The 25,513-nt window shown below is 42.6% G+C and overlaps 2 protein-coding genes across 3 annotated transcripts in view; both read left to right on the forward strand.

Moving 5' to 3' along the window:
• The first annotated feature begins 2,587 nt into the window (after nt 1–2,587).
• CDC23 (cell division cycle 23) lies at nt 2,588–11,224 on the forward strand. The gene is made up of 16 exons (XM_054642948.2): nt 2,588–2,747; nt 3,215–3,287; nt 4,174–4,311; nt 4,583–4,625; nt 4,987–5,092; nt 5,179–5,311; nt 6,290–6,467; nt 6,554–6,651; nt 6,870–6,951; nt 7,522–7,675; nt 7,804–7,923; nt 8,278–8,353; nt 8,629–8,690; nt 9,554–9,632; nt 9,731–9,850; nt 10,730–11,224. Exons 1-16 carry the CDS (start codon nt 2,623–2,625, stop codon nt 10,898–10,900), a joined length of 1,758 nt encoding a protein of 585 aa, XP_054498923.1. The 5' UTR covers nt 2,588–2,622; the 3' UTR covers nt 10,901–11,224.
• Nucleotides 11,225–12,587: 1,363 nt separating this feature from the next.
• The window catches only part of JAKMIP2 (janus kinase and microtubule interacting protein 2), a 38,421-nt gene continuing 25,495 nt past the window's right edge, over nt 12,588–25,513 (forward strand). Inside the window, exons 1-5 of one of the 2 annotated variants that reach the window (XM_077186594.1) lie at nt 12,613–12,742; nt 20,805–20,870; nt 22,512–22,775; nt 23,379–23,876; nt 25,087–25,296. In XM_077186594.1, the coding sequence (XP_077042709.1) occupies nt 22,647–22,775; nt 23,379–23,876; nt 25,087–25,296 (837 nt within the window). In that variant the 5' untranslated portion in view covers nt 12,613–12,742; nt 20,805–20,870; nt 22,512–22,646. Of the gene's footprint in view, nt 12,743–20,804; nt 20,871–22,511; nt 22,776–23,378; nt 23,877–25,086; nt 25,297–25,513 lie in introns of both variants that reach the window. The other variant, XM_054642974.2, reaches the window with a different exon arrangement.

The following is a 25,513-nucleotide window of genomic DNA, read 5'->3' on the forward strand; positions in this document are numbered from 1 at the left end:
GAGTCAATGAATTTTTCAGATATGGAGAAGTGATTCAGACATAATAAACACTTTTGCTGCATTAGTCCACAGCTCTCAAAGGCATTCAGAGGCATTTTATATCACTTCATCTCAATTAACCTCCCAAGAAAACAACTGAGATCTGAACAAGAGGGAGAGGGGGGAAAATGACATTATTGACTACACAATAGCCTACTCTGATGTCACAATGCTATATTAACTGAGTCATAGGCAGATTTCCTGGAATTCAGGTCTCCTACCCTTTGAAACTATCCCCAGTTGGTGCAAATTTATTATTTCGTCTCAATTTAAATCAAGTATAAATGGTTTCCCTCATACTTTAGAGTCACGTGGTTTCCAAGTTTTAACATGAATGATGTCCCAACAGACTACAAAAAGCAAAAGTGGGAATTGTGTTAACTATGCTAGATGGGGAATACAACCAATAGTAGAAAATAAGTTCTTATAACATCAGACTTCTCAGTGTAAAATTATACAGGAAACTGTAATCATGGTTGATCTTCTAAAAAGTTAAAAACCACAGTTTTACAGCATCATAATAAAGAAGTTCAATTCTCTCACTGCCAACAGATGAAATGAACTGTATTAGCAAGACGCTTCACTCGGTAAAGACCACTTAACAGGACTTCATCGAGATTAACTGTAGATTTGAAAAAAAAATTCCTTTTAAAGCACCTACACAACCCATTGGGATGATGGACACAATTCCCACCCTTCCATCACCGACATTCCTTGTTTTTGTCAGTATGTTTCTCGGAGGGACTAGAGACAATCTCATCCAGGTAGCTGTGGAATAAAAAGGGGCACAAGGTCCCCGCTTCCTAGAGCACCCGGTCAGTACTGCTCAGTTAATCTGCATTTCCCCAAGATGCTATCTGTCTGTTTTCACGCACAGAGGATTTAATTAGTCTCCTGGCTCTAAATGCCAGCCTCGGGTGTTACTTCAGAGCCATCTATCAGAGGATGGAACGGCGGAGAGTCGCGGGTTCCCGTTACGGAGCCGCGGAACCGCCGGGCCCGGCCGAGCGCTCCTCGCCCGCCCCGCTGCTCGCGAGCGCGCAGCGCCCTCTGCTGCCGCGCAGCGGAACCACAGGGACCGGCTCCGGCCGCGGGAGCGGCCCCGGGACCCAAACCCGCTTTAGGGACCGGAACACGAATTGCCACGGGCAGCGCCGTGTGTCACCGCTGCCAGAAACGCTTTTCTTCCAGAGGAGCAGGCACGTGAAAAGCTGGGTCGCAGTTGCCCAGGGCTCACACACAGGAACGTGACTCAAAGGGTATTTTGCTTAGATTTCTCCAAGAAGAGAAGTAGCACTTCGTGCATTTTTGCAGCAGGTTCAGTATTTTGTATTGAAATCTCACTTCAAACATATTGTCACAGTTTCCATTGGGAAAACAGCACACAATACCCAGTGGGCCCAAAACTGAAGATAAACAGACCTTAATAAAATTACTTCATACACCTCACACACACATACAGATTTCTTTAATTTTTTTTTTTTGTATTCATGTAAAAACTGAACATCCTTATATTAAAACCAGCAGAGAATCACAGAATCATTTTGATTGGATAAGATCATTGAGTCCAACTAATGGACTCAAACAAATACCAAATATAATGTTTAGGAGCATAGAGCACTAACAGCTGATCCCTACATATGGAGAACATAAAAGAGATGGGAAGTACAACAAAAACGTATCATCGAAAAAAATTCGGAAGCTCTTTTCACATGTGTTCTGAAATGGGGCAAAGAGAGAGAGAATGAGGTATAAGTTAGGCTTTGTGTTGACTAGACCCATCTGTGTAGTAACAACAATAACAAAGAAGTTTTTATTTGTGTTTTGGACATATGGGCCGGCAGAGTAATAGAAGTATTTTCTGTCAAAGCTACAACTGAACTTGCAAAACATTTGGCTAAAATTAAGAAAGGGAAAAACCCATGTAACGCTAAAATTATACTTCAAATAATGGTCTAATTTGCTTTGTCTATTTGAAAAACCATTGAAGACTAAAAATAACTCATGATTTCCCACTTTAACGACAAACTGGGCATTTCCTATCTCTGTAAACCTTTCTGGAGCAATCTTAATTTCAGTAGGTGACTCCAGATGAAACCGTTCCAGATCAACGCACCCTTGAAATTTTCATAGTATTCATCACTACAGTGAAGGCCAGTGGTAGCCTTAGACTCTATACTGGAGTCAGTGTAAAAATTAGTGTCATTCACAGCTCATCAAAAAACCAGAAATCTTTTACGATGCGACGCTCTTCTCTCCATCAGTGAACTTGCTGCCAGTTCAAACACAACCGGCCAATCAGGAGGCACGGCTCCTGCGCGCGGCCGCCACAATCGGCCAATCAGGCGGCACGGCTCCTGCGCGCGCCTAGGATTGGTCACGAGGCCTCTCGCACTCGCCCAAGCAGACGACTCCGTATAGGGGCGGGGGAGCGCAGTGCTCGAGGCTTTGATTGGCCAGGCCGGCAGGCGGGCACGCAGTGTGCGGGGTTGTGATTGGCCAGAACGGCGGAAGGGACTGTGATTGGTCTGGCTGGCGAGTTGGCACGCAGTGTGCGGGGCTGTGATTGGCCGGGCTGGCGCGATGGCGGCGGCGGCAATGGTGGCGGCGGGCGGCGGCGACTTCTCGGATCTGCGGGAGATCAAGAAGCAGCTGCTGAGTGTGGCGGAGCGGAGCCGCGAGCGCGGGCTGCAGCACAGCGGGAAGTGGTGAGCGGGGCCGGGCACAGCTCGGCGGACCCCGGGCTAACATGTTCTGTGCCGGGAGGGAGGATGGGACGGAGCTAGGTTTGTTTAGTCTCGACAAGAGGAGGCTTGTGGGTACCTCATCATTTTTTGCAGCTCCCTGAAAGGAGTTTTTAGTGAGGTGGGAGCCAGTCTCTTCTGCTGTGCCTGCGGGGAGGGGACCAGAGGAAATGGCCCTGAGTTGAGATAGGGGATATTCGATAAGATATTGGAAAATGTTTTTTGAATGTTCAGGTGGTCAGGCACTGAAATAGGTTTCCCAGGGACGTGGTGGAGTCACTGGAGGTTCTTAAGAGGTGTCTGCATCTGGCGCTAGATGATGTGGTTTAGGGATTACGCTGGTAGTGCTGGGCCGACGGTTGGACTTGATGATCTCACAGGTCTCCTCCAACCTCGATGATTCAATAATCCTAATGCTCTCTTTCCCTCAGGGCTGCTGAACTTGCATTCGCCCTGGAGCCACTGCCACTGAGCGAGCTGCCGCCTCCCCCCGTGCTCACCGAGGTACGGGCCCAGGCTGTGCTCAGGGGGAAGTGGCTGTGAGCCCTAGAAGGTGCTGCAGCTCATGTGGGTGGGCTGTTTAATCTTAACTATGGAGGAAAATATGCGACTGCAATCTCCCAAATCCCACGGGCAGGAGTCAGCGGTGGGCTCTGATCTTGCCATAATGCTGGGAGCATCTTTCCATAGTGTGTTCAACAGGGCCAGAGAGCTCAATGTGCTTTCCCAGATGAAAGCATTATCTGTTGCTGTGTCCTAAATGAAGCACTCTGTAAGCCAAATTTGAAATCACATGCCTGCTAGTTTATTTTTATTCCTCTTTACTGAGGTCAAAATTTATTTTAATACAAATTATGTTTTGCCATTAAACTTGTGCTTGTTAGGACACAAGAGAAACAAGTTGTGTCTCCATCCCCACCTCTGCAGGAATACAGTAGAACTCATAGGTGCGTGTCCTGGTGTGTTATAGAAGTGTAACAAGTCATAAATGCATTTCAAGGTATAATTACCAAGGAAGTGTTCTCTTGTATGTTAGCAGATTAATATTCTCTTATATGGAATTCCTGAGCAGATTTCTTGTTTATGGTTTTTCATACTAATTGAACAGCTAAGCCTTGCCTTCTGGCAGCTTGCCACAATTTGTTTCTGAAATCTCACCATTTATTTTAAATGTTCTTAAATAGTCTGTACTCGTTATTTGAGAACTCTAGAATCAGATCATGCAAGGGAGCGGAGGAACTTTTCTGATACTGCTCAAACCATCTCTAAAGATGGACAAACTACTACATTTTTAGCTTTTGGAGCAATTTCACTGCTATGTTTGTAACCATGATTTTCCTAAAGTATGTCAGAGCTTCTTGGGTCTTAAAACTCTTGTGTGTCCCTGCAGGAGGATGCTCGTGATCTGGATGCCTACACGTTGGCCAAGTCTTACTTCGATCTGAAGGAATATGACAGGGCTGCCTACTTTTTACAGGGCTGCAAGAGCCAGAAAGCTTACTTCTTGTACATGTACTCCAGATACCTGGTAAGGTAGAAAAAGGGTTGCCTCCTAGCACTGAACTCCTCTGCTTCTGACCCCTCCCTGGCATATATTATTTTTTTGCTTATTCTTTTGCTTGGTTCCTAATGACCACCTTGAAGTCAAAATTCTGTGGTGGGGTAAAGAAAGATAGGGCTGTTCTTTTCAGAACTGTGCTGTCTGTGAAAACTCCGTTTAAACACTGCTGCAAGTGCTGCAGCAAACACAGGAAAAACACTATTACAATGTAATCTTGGATTTTATTTCTTTTCCACAGTCGGGGGAAAAGAAAAAGGACGATGAGACAGTTGATAGTTTGGGTAAGTCTCTGGTGTCAAGAAATGCTTGATGAGATAATGAAGTTTTTGCTGTTGACTCTTCTTGTAACTCATCTTGGGTCTATGGCTTTCCCCTCAATTTTTTGGATAATAGGTACTGTAACATGATTTCTTTCATTCTCTTTCGATTCATTGGCTTAATTACAGGTTGCAGATTTTCATCTCTTAGGGGTCCTCTTTTAAACTGGACAACCAGACTAAGCAATTTTCTTTAAAATGGGGAACATAAACACAGGCTGGGAAGCCGTCATGCCAGTGATAATTCTGACTGTACCCTAGACTTGGCTTTGCTGTGGTGAGACTCCTTATTGAAAGCTAGCTGTGTGACTTTCTCTTCATGTAGGACCTCTGGAAAAAGGACAGGTGAAAAATGAAGCTCTACGAGAATTGAGAGTTGAGCTCAGCAAGAAACACAAGGCACAGGAACTGGATGGATTTGGCCTTTATCTGTAAGTGTTTGCATGTATTTCTTATATATTTGTGTGGATATGCAGAATTACATGATTCTTGTCAACCTGATACTTTTTTTTTGCAGGTATGGTGTTGTGCTGCGGAAACTGGACCTCGTGAAAGAAGCAATAGATGTGTTTGTTGAAGCTGCTCATGTTCTGCCTTTGCACTGGGGAGCTTGGCTGGAACTTTGCAACTTGATTACAGATAAAGAGATGGTAAAACTTTGGAGATACCAAGATGTGGTAACAAATCTCAAGAGTTTAGCCTGATGCAGTGAACAGTGTTTCTGTTTCCACAAGATTGATGTTGCCCACTGCTTCATTCTGTGAGACACTGTCAGACAAGGCAATCCATGACTGTAAATTATGTTGTAAAAGCCCCTTTATCTTCAATAGCTTGTCGTGCTGTAGCTTGAAAATCTTTATACAGGCACGGCTAATTTCTTATCATTCCCCCACAAAGTGGTTTAAGAAATTTCCAATTCATGTATTTTTGGAAGCAGTTGTCACTGTCAGGAGTTATTATCTTGTCACATGAAGGAGATCCTCCTAAGAGGTACCCCTTTCTTATTTTTTATTAATCTGGTTCTAATTCCTCAGTTATTGAGCACTTCTCATTGCTTGAAGGGATATATAGAATTGCTGTTTTCAAAGCTGAAAAGATAATGTACAAAGCCACATAGGAGGTGAATTGTATCAGGGAAACGAACTTCAGATATAAAACCAAAATAGATTATTTTTCTTTCTGTATGGAATTTGAGTCCACTTCTGGAATTCTTCAGTAAATTCTGGTTGATGAAGTATTTAAAACAGTACTTAAAAAACGTTTTAAAAAGTGATACAGAAGAGTGTTACCAATTTGTGGAAAAAGGGAAGTGCAGTTTTGTTATATAATTTTGAGTCTGCTTACATGGTTCATTGAAATTAGTGTTATGATATTGATGTATAAACATAGGAAGAAAGTCTGAATTTAATAGCTGCAGCAAGAGCCAGGTAATGTCGTATTTGAAGGCAATTTCTTCCCTGATTGACCAAATGGGTTTAAGAAAGCGACTGCAGGAAGGCCTCCTACCTCAGGACCATCTACTAAGTCATTGGAGGGAAGATAATGGATTCCTTGCGATGTGTACCTTGTAGAATACTTCTGATTGTTATCTTTTCTGATTGTCATCTCTTTTCTTTGATTCTTGCTAGCTGAAGTTCCTGTCCTTGCCAGATACATGGATGAAAGAGTTCTTTCTTGCACACATTTATACAGAGCTGCAGCTGATAGAGGAAGCTCTACAGAAGTATCAGTCTCTCATTGATGCAGGATTTTCCAAAAGCACTTATATCATCTCTCAGATTGCAGTTGCCTACCACAATATAAGAGGTCAGTGACACTAAGTAGGAATGACCTCCTTAATGCAAACTGGGCTTTTATAGTTGTTGATGTCCCATATGCTGTTCTTTCATCAGATATTGACAAAGCTTTATCGATCTTTAATGAGCTGAGGAAACAAGATCCTTACAGGATAGAAAACATGGACACTTTCTCCAACTTGCTCTATGTAAGGGTAAGCTTTCTTCCTGTGGCCTGTCCATAGTGATGGTGTTTGTTGGAGGTATGTTAAACACTGGTAAAGCAGCTGGTGCTGTCTGGCCTCTCTGAATACTTGCTCTCCTCTTCCCAACTCCATGGAAGAGAGGCACTGTATGCATTGCCATTTGCTTACTGCAATTTCTTTCAAAGCATAATGTACTCTCTCATTACTTGATTCTTTTGTTCCACTAGAGCATGAAGCCTGAGTTGAGCTACCTGGCTCATAATCTCTGTGAGATAGACAAGTACCGTGTTGAGACCTGCTGTGTAATTGGTGAGAGCCAATTCTTTAACATGTTATTTTTACATCTTATTTTGCTGTGTGTAGGCTGTGTGAGGGAATCTTGGAAACACTTGAGGAAGTGATAAGCTGGGAAGGCAATTAAAATCACCACTTTTTGAATTTGGATTCAGGCAGCCTGAAAATTAGACAAAATGAGAGAGTACCCTTTTCCCTCATTTCTCTCTGAAAGCTGCTGTAATAGTACTAGGGTAGAAAGTAGACCCATGTACCTAAAAATCTGTGTATAGTCTTCAAACTCCAGTAGAAATAGTTGTGTGTCAAGAGCAAGAAATTGATTTGTTAGATCATGACACGCCAAGGCAATGGAATCATAAATGGATTGGTACAACTGGAAAAGGATTGACCAGAAGACTGGTGAACAGAATGCTATTAGGTCTCTTGAGGTTTGAGTTAGTTCTCTCTTTATTAGGACTCTTTTTAATTTCTTAGTAGATAATGCACATTACATCATTTTTTCTACTTCTCTATTGGTGTTGGCTTTTTTCGTTAATTGGTTGTGGGTTTTAAAAAATTATTTAAATATTATGCCTTTTACTTTAGGAAATTATTATAGCTTGCGTTCCCAGCATGAAAAAGCAGCACTCTATTTCCAGAGGGCCTTGAAACTGAATCCTCGTTATCTGGGAGCCTGGACACTTATGGGACATGAGTATATGGAGATGAAGAACACATCTGCAGCTATCCAGGCTTATAGGTACCGCTCATGTACTGCACAAAATTGTGTTTGCTTCTGAAGTAGTATCTTCTATTTTTCCTTAGTGTTTTGCTGGACTTGGTTTTGATCCTGACTTTCTGCCTATTTCATCTCCTTTTCATTGACAGGCATGCAATAGAGGTGAACAAAAGGGACTACAGAGCATGGTATGGCTTGGGGCAAACCTATGAAATCCTCAAAATGCCATTTTACTGTCTCTACTACTACCGACGGGCCCACCAGCTCAGGTAGGGTTGAGAATGGAGCCATGTTTATCGGTCTTCATTCTGACCTGGTTGATACTGGCTAAGGAGTTTACATGCAAGAACTAAGTTGGGGAAGGAAAAAAACATCTGTGCTTTGTGATGTGTGCAGTCCCACTGTTCCAAATCCTTTTAGTTGTGTCAGTTAACTGTTAACAAAAGCTTTGTCAGTTAAATGTTGAGGGTGACTGGTTGGGAGTAAGAGTGATGCTTTATGCAAAAGACATGACAGACTGCCGGGTGTAGATTATTTTTTTCCCTTGACCACCCCCCATCTTCTCCTCACCCTGAGATCAGCTGGCAGTCCATTAAACTACCTGAAGAATTGCTCTTTTACAGACCAAATGACTCTCGTATGCTGGTTGCTCTAGGAGAATGCTATGAGAAACTCAATCAGTTGGTGGAAGCTAAGAAGGTGAGAACTGATGTGTAAGACTAGGGTGTCTTCCAGAACACTGGGTGAAATTGCAGCAAAATTACATAGCTAGTGCTACCTAAACTCATTGGCAGTTACAGCTGGGGAAGTACTGCTGCAGTATAACTAGAGCAGCTGATAAATAAGGAGTTGTCTACAGATACATGCCCCTTTTGCTGACAATCCCTGTAATTTTTTGTTTCTGATTTGCATGCTGGATTCATGAGCTGGACTAATTTTTGTGGCATGCTTCACTGACTTTCCTTCCTTGACAGTGCTATTGGAGAGCTTATGCTGTGGGAGATGTGGAGAAAATGGCACTTGTGAAACTCGCCAAGTGAGTATGTACCCTCACTGAACTGTCACGGTTGTGTTAAATGCAAGTCACACTTTGATACCCAATGATAAAATATAGAATGTAAACAAGTGGAATTGCTGTTAGCTAATGTTACTTTTGGAGCTGTGTAAGAATTGGTATCTTTAGGGCTGTAGTGACTGCAAATTTTGGTGTCCAGCTTTATCTTTGTTTCCATCGGGATAACTAGAGAGAATGATAGCATTATGTGGGTTGCAAATGACTTCTGAATCCTGAGGTGTTTTGAGCATGTCGTACTAGCAATTTTATTTGTTGTATTGCAACTTAAAAGCAGACCATGACAGTACATGATGTATAAAATTGTAGTTTGGTTTTATTTTTCCTTTCTAGTATATAGCTGTGACATTGAAAGAGGTCTAATGTGAATACTGTGACATCAGCACTAATTTTTTTTTGGTGGGGATAAAGTAGTATAAAGTGGGAAAAGTGAAGAGGGGAAAAAAAGGGGCAGATGAAAAGTGAAACTGCTGTACAAATTTGGATTGTAGCAGGGGAAGAAGGAGCACTGGAGGAAATAGTGAGTAAGTAGAATGGCAAAGGTCTGTTAAGTTTTAAAATGCAACAGAATATACCAAGGCCCCTGCTTTGGTTGTCACTGCTTCTAGCTGTCTAGTCACTGTCTGACTGCCTCTCTGTCTGCCAGCATGAATGCAAACTGGACCATCTCCTTCCACAAGGGGTAGTACATGTTGCATGTCCTGCAAATTCTGAAGGAAAGGACCTGGCTTTAGTCCAGGTCAGGGTGAGCATGTACATTCTCATAGACCGAGAAGGTCTTCAACAGGGCAGCCTTGTTCCAGTGACCCACTTTTTTCCTTTTGTAGGTTGCATGAACAGCTGAATGAATCTGAACAGGCAGCTCAATGCTACATCAAATACATCCAGGATATCTATTCCTGTGGGGTAAGAAGATAGCTTGGGAATAAAAGGAGAAGTAAACATGGTGTACAGCTACTTTGGAAGGCACTTACAAATGATGTTTTTTACCCCACTCACTGTAGGAGGTAGTGGAGCACCTGGAGGTCAGCACTGCATTTCGTTACCTGGCCCAGTATTACTTCAAATGTAAGCTTTGGGATGAAGCCTCAGCATGTGCTCAGAAATGCTGTGCCTTCAATGATGTGAGTACCTGCGCAGTCTTTGGTGCTTCTTCCTTAAGGGATCTATGACCTTGACCTTGGCTCCCCTCAGAGTAGAAGGAGTCTTCTATGAAGGAATAAGGGCTGTCTGCCATACAAGTTACATCCTGAATGGTGGTTGTCATCTATGCCTGATCAGTTATGCTGAGTATGGTTGATAAAAGTCATGGAATGTGGTGTAGATAGTGAAACTGAACCATTCCTCATTGGAATTCACTAAGTAAAAGAATTTGAAGCTTCACATGGCAGTCTTAAAGCTGCTAAAAATCTTGGTGTTAGTGAAATGGTCTCAAACTCCCACACACTGTGTAGTGGTGGTACTTTTAAAACCTTTTTCCTCATCTTCTGTGTGTAGACGGCGCAGAGAGCATAATAGTACTTGGGTTTTGTGTGCAGCTTCATACTCTGTGATGTTATGTATCTGTAAGTGGGCAGTTCGGGATTTTTAATTTCAGCCTAGTGGTAGACACTAACCATGAGTGCATGGTGTTTGGCCTGTCCTTGACAAAGCTGCCTGGAGCTCTCTACAACCTGAATTCACCTTATTTGAAGTTTTCCCAATCTACTTCTTGCTGGAATATTTAGACAGCTTCAGTGGTTGGTGGTTCTGTTCTCTGAAATACCCAGGAAACACACCAATCAGGAGTAAAAGGAGGAAAGACTAAAATGAAAAAAAGTGACTTACCTTAACATTTCTAAGGAGCAGAAGAAAAAAGAGTTGAGAATGGCTTTTATAGCTTGTAGCCTTACAGAATACTTACTACACAAGCTACTTTAAGTTACACTGCTTACATACTGAATTTGACCCAGAAACCATCCATTCATAGTTGTATTGTTCTGTTTTCTACAAATTAATTTCAGACTAGAGAAGAAGGAAAAGCCCTGCTGCGCCAGATCTTACAGCTTCGCAACCAAGGAGAAACATCATCCACAGATGTTGCTGCTCCCTTTTTCCTTCCGGCATCATTGTCAGCCAACAACACTCCCACACGTCGTGTTTCCCCTCTCAATCTGTCTTCTGTAACACCATGAACAATTCTGATACTTCTAACTTGTGCATTGGATGTGACATTGCAAGTGGGAGATGCAACCACTTCTTTCTAGGGAAATTCCTCCTTTTGTTGTTGCCCTCCCATAAAGGGAAGGAGTTAGCAGAGTCCACAGCTGAAGAGAGATGGGCCCCAACAGGGAAAGGGGAGCCTGATGTGAAAGTGCCTGAGCTGCAATGTGAGAACCTGCTCTACTTCTCACCAAGTCATTCCAGTCAGAGGGCAGACACAGGACTGCTAAGTGAGGCATTGGGAAGAGCTGTCTGCTTGAGTTAAAATACATTTTAAGTTTGATTCTGCTAAGTTACCTCTGGTCTTTACTGCACTTCTTTGGAGGACCTCTTAGTGGTATCACTGCTGTCCTCATCAGAAACTGTTACCTACCTATCTACGTAATGACTTTTGCTTGTCTTGAACTACACAGCAGTAGAATAGGCACTTAGAGATAGTCCCATGGGTATGTTAAAGGATTGGCAAATGTCAGAGGAATCCCAAATAGCTACAGGTGACAGCTGTCTGAGTTCTCACTGTAGATCTGATGGATAGTTTTTTCTTTCAGTAGAAAAGCAGTTGGGATAGCACAATTCAAAAATAATGAAGTTACAGTTCTTGGGCTTTATGGTTCAGGTTCCATGTGTCCTGTAGCAATGGAATCAAATGAACTATAAAGGATCATTTTGTCAAGGAGGCAGAAAGATAATTATGCCTTTGTTTCAGAATTTACAGCCTATAGATTTTCAGAATTTACAGCCTGTAAATTTACAGCCACACCCCTGTGTCTGTGGCATGACTTTAAATCAAGGACAAAGCATTTATAAACCCTTCCCATTTAGCCATAGCTTCCTGTGTTTCATGAGACCAGTTGTACAGGTGGGCACATCAGGAAACCTGGGTCACAGCCCTGGGCTCTCTGTCCATGGAGCAGAGGGAACCCATGTTCTTAGTTCTGGGCATCTCTAGAAATTACTGTCCTATGTCCCATAGTATCCATTCAACAACCATTTCTACTGCAGATGGTTTTAAACAGTAAAACTGGATCTTGATGTATTTTCCAAGAGCTCTCCGAATTCCATGCAAACCTGAGGATATCAATGAGACCATTTATAAAATTGTTGTCACTAGGGTACTGGAATAATCAAGCAAATTGTGCTTGATAAACTTGGTACTGGCTCTCTGCGTGGGGATTAATGTGCTGGTGGATAAGCGAAGAGTGACTCTTGTCATTTACTTGCGCTTGTGCAAAGCATTTGATACTGTGGCTTCCAGACAGTGTCCTTGTCTCTAAGCTGGAAAGACATGGATTGGATAGGTCGACCCCAGGGTGACGAAGGTCACACTCCCAAATATAGTGGCCATTTACGTGCTGTCCAAATGGAGACTGGTGATGAGGTGTGTCCCTCGGAAGTCGCAAGGCTTGGGGCGAGCTCCAGCTTGAGGCCACGGAGACGCCGGACAGCTCGAGTCACTGCGGTCCGAGGGCTGCGGCCCTTCGCCCTCAGAGGCTGGTTTGTTCGGGCCCCGCCGGCAGGGAGTCCTGAGGGAGCCGGGCGCCGCGGGCCCCCCTCAGCCGGGTCGGCCCGCGCTCCCCGCCGCGCTGCCGGCGCTGCCGGGGCGCTGCTGCGGCGGGGCGGGCGGGGCTGCCGCAGCCCCGGACCGGCAGCGCAGCCTCGGCCGCGGGGCGGCGGCGGCGGGGCGGGCGCGCGCCCTCAGCGCCGGCGCGCAGGAGGCGGCGGGGCCGGTGCGGGCGCTGGAGCCGCCGCGGCGGCAGGAAGATGGATGCGCCGTGCTCATCCCTCGCCGCTCGGCGTCTTTCCTTGGCGGCACGGTGAGCGGCGGCAGCGGCCGAGAGGGTCGCCCGGTGCCCGCGGCGGTAGAACAATGACCGGCCGGCTGCGGGGGCCGGGGCGGCGGCGCGGATGGAGGTGATGGACGGGAGGGGAGCGCGAGCGGGAGCCAGCGGTGATGGAGAGGAGATGGCGGGAGAGGTGTGGCAGGCGCAGCCCGCAGCCGCCTCAGGCTCCCGCCGGCCCTGCACCATTGTATGCCCGCCGGTCATTGTCCGCCCGAAGCGGGCGCGGCGCGCTGGGTGCGGCGGCTGGTGCAGGGAAGGGAAGGGATGCTTCAGGGCTGGGGGCGTTCGGCGGCGCCCGGGCTGGGCCTCGGCGCCGCGGGGAAGCCCGAGCGGAGCGAGGCCAGCGCGGCCCTTCAGGCGTTCTCTGCGCTCATTTCCACTCGCGATGCCTCTGTGCCCGCTCCACCGCTCCCACGGCGGTACGCAAGGTTTCCAGCCCAGCAGAATGTTCATAATTGCACCTGTACGTGTCCTGGGCTGTCAGGGCTAGCGTGTCTATGTGTGAGAAGGCATTCTGTCTTGCAAACACAGACCCCGCAGAGTGCATCTCTTTGTACATGCAACGCATGCCTTTTTCACAGCTACTGATGGAGGAAACCTGCCTCTTGGACCGGTGTGCAATTTATGCTTAAATTACTGGATTGCCATTCCTCAGTTTCATTTTGACCACTTACGACAGATCTAGATCCTACATTTGAGTTACCTTATGGCACTGAATACTCATTTTATACTCGTTTCTGGTTTTTGCTGAGAATGCAAATAAAAGATGCTACTCATACCTTATAGGTTGGGAACATAGAAACATATTTTTAAAAATTTTTTTTGACCTCTTGCAAGAAAAAAAATGCAGAGGTGCATTTTTATAAAACATTTGTATTCTGATGCTGTCCTGTGCCTAACCTGTAAAGTGACATGTTGGACTCCCATTCTCAACATCTCTGATTTGCTGGGTCAGATTCTGCCGTGGTGCAGGTATCATGCTTGATCTAAGCATCGAGGTAGCCTATCAGGAGAATGTTTTGTTCCTTTTCAGGCAGTAATATGAGGTTTATTACTTCTGCTCTGACTCGGGTTTTGTTTCTATTGATCTGGCCTACTGCTCTGCATAGGAATTTCAAACCCAGCGCTGCTGTGCTGTAAATGGTACTCAACCTGGCTCAGACAGAACACTTGCTGATTTTGAAAGGTTTTCTAGGAATGGGTATGATTTTGGTGAAATCTGGGAGTGGTGAGATAGTCATTGTTGAACAGGGAGCAAGACACAAGTACGCTGTCAGTAGTTCTGTGTCAATCAAAAGGTGCCATGGGCACCACGATACAAGGACATCAGACTATTGAGAGTGGATCCAGAGCAGGCATGGGGAAAAGTCTTCAGGACAAGGATTAGGAGGAGCAGCTGAGGTCACTTGTTTTATTCAGCTTGGGGAAGAGAAGATGAGGGGTGACCTCATCACAGTCTATAGCTTCCTCAAGGGGGTCAGCAGATGGGGAGGTGCTGATCTCCTCTCTCTGGTGACTCAGTAGGACACAAGGAAATGGAATGAAGCTGCATCAGGGGAGGTTCAGACTGTACAGTAGGAAAATCTGCTTCATTGGGAGGGTGGCTGGGTACTGGAACAGACTTTCCAGGGAAGTGGTCAGGGCACTAAACCTGTCAAAGACCATCTGAATGATGCTCTTAGTTGTGTGGTTCAGTATTAAGTGGTCCTGTGAGAAGCAGGGAATTGGACTCAGTGGTTCTTATGGGTACCTTCCAATTTGAGATACTCTGTGATTCTACTCAAGCTGTGTGATTTGAGCCAGTTCCACCTTTGCTTCTACAGGAAGCAAAATCCCAAGGAGAAGCCTCAGGGAGGAAAGGCTGGAAAGTTTTTGCTGGGATTTCCATAGGAGTTACCCAATGGAGGTGGCTGCCAGAAGCTGTTGATGGATTGCCCCTTTGACTTTGTTTCCCAGAACTGTGGCAATTTGGTGGTCTGCTGGGATTCCCTGCTTTGTCAGCAGAACTCCTAGCAGAAAGGAGTAGACTGTCAGTGACATACTGCAACCTTTCTGACTTCCTGCTCTCTGACTGTTTTGGTAGTGCCTAAGATAGGGAAATACGGCTCTCACCTTGGAGATGATTTTGAGCCAGGTATTGCCAGTGTCCTCTCCAAGCCTAAGTTCAAGCTCTGTGATACTGCTAATGCATTGACTCTGCCTCCGTTCTGAGAACCTTGCCACTGTCACCTTTCAGTGGCTTTTGATAATCCTTCTGCTTTCAGAGGCCATTCCCAGCTAAATAATCTTCTGTGTAAGAACTTTGGTATCCTGCACATTAAGAATTGAACATAAGGTGGGGCTTATGTATGTATGGTTATGTATGGTTGTGTATGGTTGTATTTTAAGGAGGTGATTGGCTATTTTCATTGGTAAATATATGCTGGGTTCTGGTAGACTTTTTACTTTCAAGACTTCAGTGTAGCTGGAAAGATGCTGCATAAGTTCTCTGTCATTACAAAGCATAAGTGACCTCAGGGTATTCAAGTCAGGGAAATGCTGTGAAATGTAACTGTAGAATGATGCCCAGAATACTTTTCAATGTTGATCTCTAATAATTCATTTAATAGTTGATATTGTGGTTTTGAAAGTTACAAAAATAGTCCTCCAACTATAACAAAGGTGTGGGGATGGATTTCACTGCTGTAATGCTGGTATAACTCAGATGTAGCTTGAGCACTTGAAATCCAAGTAGTTTGTTAATTATAACCTCTGGGGTTTTCCTCTCTTCTTTTTAACCAAACTGTGAGAGCCTGAAGATGCTTTCACTACTCAGTCATGGTAATTTTTAATAGTGGTAAATATTTTGCTTTCTATTGGCTTTATGAAGTTGTGAGGCAGCAAAATAACCCTTGCCAGATGCCCGAATTTTGAATCACTTTCCAGTGATGTTGTATCTTCTACATCCATCAGATTTCTCTTTAATCTTTGTGCATGGCAGTGCAATATTTGTACTACAAGACTGCAAACCAAATGTTCTTGTTTTAAAAACCAAATTTAAAAATATTTATGTTAATATTATTTACTTGAATTTATAATTACATGTTTGCATTATGTGTTTTCAAATCAATAGCCTCCAAGCAGGTAACATCTTCAAAGCTCCTCTATGAATCTATATCCCTTCAAGGTCAGGTCTTTATCAGATTATAGCAAATTTATCTTCCCATCTTCAGAGATGGATTCCCTGCTACCTTCTCTTTATAGGTCTGTGCAAAGCATCTGTACAGTTCTCTGTCATCAGCTCTCAAAATCCAGAATCTATGAGGGTAGAAAAATGTAATTTTGGTAGTACTTCTAGTTTCTGTATCTTTAAAGTTTGTTTGAATTTCTCCTTTAAAATACGAGGACTAGAAATCTTTGCTCCAGGAGGTAGGGCTCTAAATAGAAAATTCAACAGCATGCTAGAAGAACCATGAGCAAGCTCTGTGGTGTGGCCACACTGAACGCTGTCAGGTCAAATGAGCGTAAACACAGCTTCTTTGGAAATGACACAGCAGAGTGGATCATAGTCTGCAGTTTGGTTCTCTGAAACATCCAATGAAGTGGAAAGGAAAAATAAAACATGAAGTATTTTCAGGAGCATGGGCTTTCAGTTCTTCTTGCTAGAAGTGGTGATGCTGTATGGTTTGCTTGCCATGCATTTGGATCACTGTGGGTTGCTGAGAAACCATCACTCATCCTGTAAACTTTAGGATCTGTGCTTTCTCTAGAAGATCATACTTGGACATCACATTTTCCTGTGTTGAACAGTGTGCATCAGCCATGGTCACAAGAGAAGCAAAGTGAACTGATGTATGTGACCATCCACACAGTGGCATTTCACAAGAGGCACACAAGTGCAGCACACACTTTAGTACACAGCTGTGCAGTGAAACCTTCTTAGTTAAAAGTTTAACAAATACCAACAAATAAGGAATGTAAATGAAGATTAGATAGACTACAGTTCTTTTTCTAACTTTGGATTAAACGTACTCTAATAAATAATAAAGCAGACTGATTGCTTGAGAAAATTGACTTGACACAGTGCTTGAGAAAATTGTTAGGCTAGAAGAGCTAGTCTGGTATAGCTAGTATGGCAGATCTTCTTTTATGTTAAAAATGATAATGCAAAGTATAACAGCATCTCAGATTATTTTATAAAAAATAATGAATTTTTTGAATTAATTGAGAGCAGCTGATGCTAAAATGTATGTTGGCTCACATTTTTATTTTGTGCATTTCTTCCATCTCCATCCAGAAGGTAATATCTTCATCCCATACTCCATTTCTCAAGCTATTAGTTTATTTTTTTTGAAATTGGATATTACAATACTTCTCAAAGTGCTTAAGGGAAAGACCTGTTAAACCTTATGTTACATGGATTGTAAACAAAGGGCCTAAATAACATGGAAATTAAAACTGAAAAGAAGAAAAAACAGTTGTTGAAAATCGCATTGAGGTACCAGGTGGTTTAGGGTAACAGTAATAAGTGAGCGTATAAAGTTGTGAGAAATGGTGGTGTCGGGGCTTCTGGATTTTTTTTTCCCCTGTATGTGCACTGGTTTGCTAATATTCACTAAGCTGATTTTTTTAATGGGTGCAGAAATACTTTTAATTTTTCATTTCTATAATGTAAGCAAAATACTAAGAACTCTAAATGTTACACGTGATAGAAATTAATTAGAATCAATACTGTATTGTTTGGCATGTATTTGGGGTAGGCTTGGTATACAAAAATTATGAAAAGACTTATAATGATGTTAATACATAACATACACTTAGATTTTCATGAACATGAATGTGATTTTTGTTTTATGTTCTGTGATTTGTAGGTAAGTCCTTGGGGTTTCTTTTCCCTGTATTTATTTGTACTTAATATTTAGGGTTCTGTAAGATGCTCTATTCCATCTCTGTGCATTGGTGAGGAACAAAATGAGATGCAGTCATTTTTTTAAGAATCTGTCTTATTTAATATAGGCCATAATAATATCCCCTTTTCATGTCCCCTCTCTGACAGGAAATTGTGCTCAGTTACAATAAGTCTTAGGCAAACAAAGAGTATGTGGGGACTGTTGCACTGGAAAAAGATTGGATTATTTACATCTGAAAGAATAATTGTGCTGGTTACTGTTTGGTAGCTTATAACTTAAGGAAAGACTCTGTAATTAATTAGGAAGCGCTTTCAGGAATAAACCTGTAAGTTTTGTGTGTGTCCAGTACCTGTTTCAGAGGCGCACTGGACAGCTGACAAACATCTGTGCCTTTGCTGTGGTTGGATCACTGCCCCAGCCATGTCCAGCAAGGCTGCTTGCAGATCCCTTCTGCATTATGTCACGGATTTTTGTGGGTTGCAGCGTGACCTACATGTTGCTGTTTCCTTGGAATATGCGGTGGGTATCTGTGACCAGCATGGTAGCCTATGTTGGGTGAACTCAATGAGGATTTAAGCATTGTCCTTGGAAATTTATTTGAAATTAGATACAATAGCTTAATGCTTATTCAAATCTCTCTGAAATTACCATAGAATATTTTTCTGGTTTCAGCCTTAATGAAAAACTGCACGTTCTCCTGAATGCCTTATAATTGAAATGTCTTAATTTTTTTTGTGCTTTATCACATCATGCATCTCAGCTGGATCTAGTGGGTGGTGTTTCATGCTTACACCTTTTCCAGCTCAGAAATCAGTTCATCACCTACTTACATGGGAGGAGAGTGCTGCTGCCCTGGTCATCATAATACAAATGGAACGTGGTGCTTTCATTTATAAAGCAGCAGAGTTCAGCTAAATATCATCCTGTAAATTTTCAGGGGTACTTTTTAAATAGTAAAGTGTAAGGATAATGCTACATTTAACATGAGTTTCACTTAATTCCAGTTGTTTATTTGTCAAGTTCTGTTCTTCCCATTATGAGCAGAGCTACCTAAGTCAGCATGTATGGTACTATATGGTATGTTTTAATTTGGATTGTTTTGTTGGGAAACAGGCAAAGCATGACGGGTATTTTTTTCTCAGCTGAGCTGTGACACTGGTGGAAAAGATTTCTGTTGTTTCAGACCATTCTTAAAGAGTTCACAGCCTGTAGGGGTGACAAAGGAACATATCTTTCCTCATATGATAGAAGGGTAAGATTCACAGCAATTTGCAAATGCGAAAAAACTGTTGCTTGTAATGTTTTTATTTTTAGAGGTATTTTGAGTCTAAACGATGTATAGAAATGACTAATTAAAAGATGTGTTTACATTTCTGCTAGAAAGTTAATGTGAAGAGATAAACTGCTAGTTTTGACTTTGCTGAACTTCCCTGGTAATGGGAACATCCATACTCTTTTCACAGAAAATGGAAGAAAAAGGCAAGAGGGATACAGGACACGTGAAATTAGAGCAATGTGTACATGAGGTTCTTTAAGGCATTGATAGATAGCAATAGAGTGGGAGAAGAAAATACATTTTTTAAGCTATATTGAACTGCAAGTTGATAAGAAACTGCAAGAAGGTAGCAATCTAGTTGGAAGTAAGGTATTCAAAAAAAGAAAACAGTTCATTGTAGAGATCATTGTATTGTTAAAAGTGAATGTGGGAGGCCAGAGTACAGATTTTTTTAAAAATCTGTTCTGAAACCAATGTCTGTCTTTAATGGCTGTATCAAGACCTGAGGTAAAAATGGCAAAAACTTCCAAAGTTAACCTTATTCCTTTAAGTAGAGAAATTACTTAAATATCTGACAATTTTTAGTAGTGAAAGTAAGATACCTTCCTCTGGTATCTGTAAGAGAAGAGGTGATCATTCATATAGCTTTAGAAGGAAAAGGAAGGGATTTCAGGAGAAGGATCTGGGACATGGGCTTTCCCTCGCTGTTGTTTTCTTGTTTATATGCATTTCAATTAAATAAAACAGGGTTTTGTTGGGTTGTTAAAATCGAATCAAGGAGAGGCTGATACAATGAACTCCATGAATTGAAGTATTTCTCTTCTAGGTGGTGCATGTTGTCTGTTGGTTGAATGTGATCCACTTGCATAAAATAATGCGCAAAGTACAAAACCACTAAAATGTTTTGTTAGGCCCCCATCTTGCAGTGAGTGGAGCAGGTTGTTAGCGCTTGTCCTTGTTCTGACAATCCTGCCATTCTTAAGTAGAGCCTCCAGTCAGTATGCATTCGCATCTTATGGCAAAAAGTACTGATTCTGAAAAATGTTCACTTGCTTTTAGGATAGGGCAGGATTTTCTTTATCACTGTTAGTGTTCTCTGTGTGCATTGTGTTATGCCAGCTTCTAGGAAAATAACTGTGTGAGAAAGAGACAGATGGTATTTTAGCCACAAAATACTAGAATATTGTTTTAACAAATCTGCTTAGCTTTGCTGCGGGTAACAATAATGCTTCTGTACCCTTTTTACTGTTTCCATGGAGTCATCAGCTTGGATAGGGCTTTTTTGGTTCATGTTTTAGAGCAAGGGCCAATGGTAATTTTAGCATGAGCAGCCTAGCAGCACCAGATTCATCCTGTATTCCTTGTATAGAGCCTCATATCCAAGGGATATTGTGAGCTCAGTTCAGAAGGTACTTTAATATTCCTGAAAATTATTATGGTATTGATTAGAAATCTAACTACAATACAGTGATTTTTGTGCAGTCAAAATCAGAGGGTGGTAAGGATTTGTCCTGAAGAGCTGTTTGTCAAGTCTGAGCTGAGTTTTTGAGTTGATGTTGACATGCTGAATTATGATGAAATACTAAAATAATGTAACTCATGCTTTTAATCACAGTTTTCATTAATTATGTATTTTGTTATGTGTCGTAACACACACAGAATGGTATGCAGTAATTAGGGGTTGAATTTTATTCTGAAAAATAGAAAACATAGATGAAACCTGGTAAATAAAATCCAAAGCAAAGACTTAATTTAGGATTCATTCAAATCCCACTAGGCAAATGAGACAGATTTTGGAGGCACAGGGAGTTGTGTATTCCCGTTGTTGCAGTAATGGGATTTAGCTTATGTTGAAATACTATTTCCTTAGAGTATTGCCTAAGGCCGGATCAATCAACAAGTGTGAATCCAGTCTGGCTACTGGAATTTCCAGCAGGTAAGCATTTTAACTGCTCCTCTAGTTCCAAGGGATTTTCACCATTTGCGGGAGTAGAAAATGCCTCTCTCAGAATTGTTGCAGATTGTTGGCAGAGATGGTGAAGCTCAGAAAGGTCATGAGAATTTGCCAAGGATGAAAAAGTTTCTCATAATACTCTCATCATGCTTGCCACATTCTGAAGTTCTGGTTCTAGAGTGAGGATTGGGATCTAGAGCCAGGGTGCTTGGATCAGCAGTTGTGATTTGGAGCATCCCCTCATGTTAGAGTTACCTAACCTGAATCACAGCTCTCTTTTTCTGATCGAGAGTTGGGTCAGTGGGTTTCCAAATTAGCATGTTAATTGTTGTCTTGGCAAGAGCTGAAATGCTGGCTCTGGGCTCAGAGAAAAACAAGTTTAGATCGGAGTTTTTGCTTGTTCACATAGGTAAATTCTCTTCACAGTGGAGCCACTCTTTGAGCAGAACCAACTGTCTGAGAGCAAGATGTTGGGAGGAGCACATGTACGAGTTAGGGTTTCTGTCTGTTCTTGCCCTCAGAAAGCAGAAAATTATAACTGATGTGTGCAAGTTTTTGTTGAGTTAAACAGTCTTTCATATTTGGAGGTCTCTTCTGTTTTAACATGGGAGATGATAATTCTATTTATGTTTTGTACCCAAAGCAAATAAAATATAAAAAATTAATGTGCAACCTGACAATAATGGAGGAAAGCTTACCTGGAATCTAGCACTGGAGCACTAATTATTATTGCTGGGAAATTTCATCACTACCACTACTACACTGTGCTCTGTCCCGTTCTTTGCAGTCTTAATGTTTCAGCACTTTGCCTATCTCCAAACTGATATACCACATCTCCAAACATTATTTCAGCTAGGGGCCACAAATGGGAATAATAATGCTATAAAATTAAAATGAATACAGGGATAATAATGATGTTTGTCCAGAATTTTATTTTTTACTGTTCATAACCAGATGTTAAAACCTCAGTTGCTAGACTACAGTGTGATACTGTCATTTCTTGCCTCATTTGTAAATTAGGATCTTAATCCTCCAAAAGGCATAGGCATTAATTTCTCACTCCATGGGGACAATTTCTAGTGTAAACAGGCCCTTGCATGTTAGTAGTTTTCTGCTTCCATAGAGACCTGGAATGCTGATTGAGGACTTCACTTGCCTATTCCTCTTGTGACAGATGGTAGCAGTGTTGTGGAGAGTCTTTGAGTTTGGCACAGGATCTTGAAGAGGATCAGGGGTTGAGAAGGGGAAGAGAATGATATTGTTGGTAGATTCTTGAGATTAAAGCATCTGGTTTGTGGTTACCTCAGACTGCAAGGATTGGAGTAAATAACCTGTCCCTTCCAGTCTCGCACTCTCAGTAGCACTAATCTTTATGGTAAATGAACACCTGTCTTCAATGCATGGTGCCCCTTTCTGAGAACAGGAAAAGGCAAGCATGGAATTCCCAAAAGTGTGGCAGGCTGGTGTTCAGAAGCATGATTGTGCTGGGATCTGCCTTGTAGGTTTTCAGGCAAAGATTGCAGTGTTTTGGAGATGGGAGTGCTCTGTTGTGTTCTGTAAGCATGTGAGCTGTCCAGATGCAGCATCCGCTGACAGATAATAGTATGTCTTATTTCTTAACAGGGCTTCCAAAGCAGCTGAGTCAAGGACCTTAAGGAATGTCACGCAGTAGTTGTTGACCTAACTGACACTGAAAGGAACAGAAGAAGATGGCAATCCATATTTGAAATAAACGTGTGGACTCTCTGATAAAAAACCATGTCAAAAAAAGGACGGAGCAAGGGCGAAAAGCCTGAGGCACTGATTGTTGCCCTACAGGCTGCCAATGAGGACCTCAGGACTAAGCTAACAGACATTCAAATTGAGCTGCATCAGGAGAAATCTAAGGTGAGTGACAGTTCAGTTTTAAATAAAAGTGTCTGCTGAAGAAGGCAAACACGTGGAAAAAATAGTAGCACAGAATTCAACAGAGGCCACACAACTCTTTCCTAAAAAAAGTGGTCTGACTCTTTCCCAACTTAAAACATTTACTATGGATGTCCTATGACTTCCCTGGAAAAGACTCCATTTTACTGAGCTACAAGTTGGAGAAACCTCTGCCCTCAAATGGAGCAGTATGTGAAAGTTGTAGGAATTTTGCTTTTTCTGAGCCCTCCAATTTTCTGGTGAATTTGACTTCTGGGTTAAAAAGCTTTTACATAAATGCACACATATATGTGGAGTCTTACTTCTGAAGGAAATATTAAAAGTACATGTAGCATCATTGTGTGAGGCAGGACACCTGGAGAAGAGAGAGGTTTTTGTTTGAGTAAAGACAATATAATCTATGTGAATACCTCAGGAGCTGGCCTATATTTCGTTTTAGGAATATGGAGGATTGTATAGGGTCTCAGTGGGGTTTTTTCTCAATTTGACATGGATGTGTCTGGGTGGACTTGTTTTGATAATGTTATGTTGGCAGCAGATGACTTTCATTTTATCTTAATGTAGGTTGCTAAGCTCGAAAGAGAAAAGACTCAAGAAACGAAGCGTATCCGTGAAGTGGAGCAACGCAAGCAGACCGTGCAGATCACAGAGCTAAAAGCCAAACTCCATGAAGAGAAAATGAAGGAGCTGCAGGCTGTGAGGGAGAACCTCATCAAACAGCATGAGCAGGAGATGACGAGAATGGTGAAAGTCCGAGACAGTGAAATCCAGCGCCTGAAGTCGGCGCTGTGCGCACTGCGGGATGGGAGCAGTGATAAAGTACGGACTGCCCTGACTATTGAGGCTCGTGAAGAGGCCAGGAAACAGTTTGACTCTGAGCGCCTTAAGCTTCTGCAGGAAATTACTGAACTGAAGTCTGCCAAAAAGCAGGTAGATGAGGCCCTTAACAATATGATCCAGGCTGACAAGATCAAGGCAGGCGATCTTCGGAGTGAGCATCAGTCCCACCAAGAGGCCATTTCCAAGATCAAATGGGAGAGTGAAAGGGATATTCGACGCCTGGTCAGTAATCAAAACAGTTCATGTGTTCTCTTAGGCTGCACTGAGTTTACATTTTTTGTCTCAGCTCTTTCTGTGTAACAGATCTCTTGCAATGCAACTCACTTTGAAAAAGTTTTACAGATTTCGCACTGTCATTTGTCAGAAATAAATAGATCACAATGAGTCAGCTATAACACTGTTATGGCAGTTAACAGCTTAAATTAGGAGAGTGATTGGTCTAATCCATGAGGATCTGGCTCTCTGATTTGTTAATACATGCAAGGTGCAAAGGGTTAGATAAAGAGCATTTGCATCTGCACTTGCAGCTTTTTGGTTTCTCCAGTCTGTGTTATAGTATCCTAAACACAATAAAACATAGCAGGAGAGGAAAAATCTTTTAGGTTGGCCTTGGTGTAACCTTCAGTAATTTTTGTGGAAAATGAGCAAAAGGAAGCTCACACCAGCAAAGGTGCATTGTTTCCCTGTGTCATGGTTTAGAAACTTCCCAATTTGTGCTCCCACTTTGACTTTCCAAACCATACTGACACTTGCTCACCCCCCATTCCCTGCAGTGGGCTAGAGAGGAGAATTGGAGGTACAAAAGGTAAAGATGAGATCATGAATTGAAGTAAGACCACTTGGCTGGAAACAGCAATGAAATATGTACATGAGAGAGGAGAGTGAACTTAGGTGCAAAATGCTCATCGTGGAGCCTGTGACCTGACCACAGCCATGCTACCCTCATCCAGAAGGGAGTCCTTCCCCCATCCCCAGAAAATGACATGAGATGATAGAGAATAACCTCTGGCTATTGCAAAAATTAACCTTGTCCTGCCCAGAACCACGACACGCTGTCGTGTGGAGAGCTGGACCTGCTTGTAACGGTAGAAAGTTGAGCTTGAAAATTGGAATTCGAGAATTTACAATTTAAGTAAAATAAATGGGAATTTAAACTGTCAAGAATGATACCACTGCCCCCCCCCCCCCCCCCCCCCCCAAATTCACAGTCTGCATCCTAGAGGTGTATTCTTGTGTTGCCAAAATGCTCAATGAATGTGCTCCTGTGCCAAATTATGGGTATGGCTCAGACTGTGCTGTTTTACAGGCCTGGTGCAGTATGGTAGAGCAGATTTGAGGGGTGATCACTGCTCTTAAGTAAATCACACAATACAAATTGGAGAAATGTGTTGCCTTCACATGGTAATATTGTTCTGGTGTTTCTTTCATTCAGATGGATGAGATCAAGGCTAAAGACAGGATCATATTTTCATTGGAGAAAGAACTGGAGACACAGACAGGCTATGTGCAGAAGCTGCAGCTGCAAAAGGAAGCTCTGGATGAACAGCTCTTTTTGGTGAAGGAGGCAGAGTGTAACATGAGCAGTCCCAAGAGAGAGATCCCAGGAAGGGCTGGAGATGGTTCGGAGCACTGCAGCAGCCCTGTATGCAGGTTTTACTGGTCTCTGCAAAACAGTAGCGTGGATATGTGTTTCTTTCTGACATACCTTCTCAGGCCCTAGGAAAACATTCCCAGTCATTCACTACAGACAAGTTAATGTCCATAGAATCTTCAGAGGGCATGCTAGTTGGACAAAACTTTGTACTGCTGGTTTTCATCAGTTGTTCTAGTCACAAGTATAACACATCCTAAATAATCAG

The sequence above is a fragment of the Agelaius phoeniceus genome, chromosome 15, assembly GCF_051311805.1.
Source record: "Agelaius phoeniceus isolate bAgePho1 chromosome 15, bAgePho1.hap1, whole genome shotgun sequence".
Classification (NCBI taxonomy): domain Eukaryota; kingdom Metazoa; phylum Chordata; class Aves; order Passeriformes; family Icteridae; genus Agelaius; species Agelaius phoeniceus.

Bases quoted from the DNA above. Each gene is read 5' to 3' on its own strand.
- CDC23 (XM_054642948.2), top strand. From the start codon at position 2,623: ATGGCGGCGGCGGCAATGGTGGCGGCGGGCGGCGGCGACTTCTCGGAT. The intron at 6,652-6,869 runs GTAAGCTTTCTT...TTGTTCCACTAG, and splicing joins CCAACTTGCTCTATGTAAGG to AGCATGAAGCCTGAGTTGAG. The intron at 9,851-10,729 runs GTGAGTACCTGC...AATTAATTTCAG, and splicing joins AATGCTGTGCCTTCAATGAT to ACTAGAGAAGAAGGAAAAGC.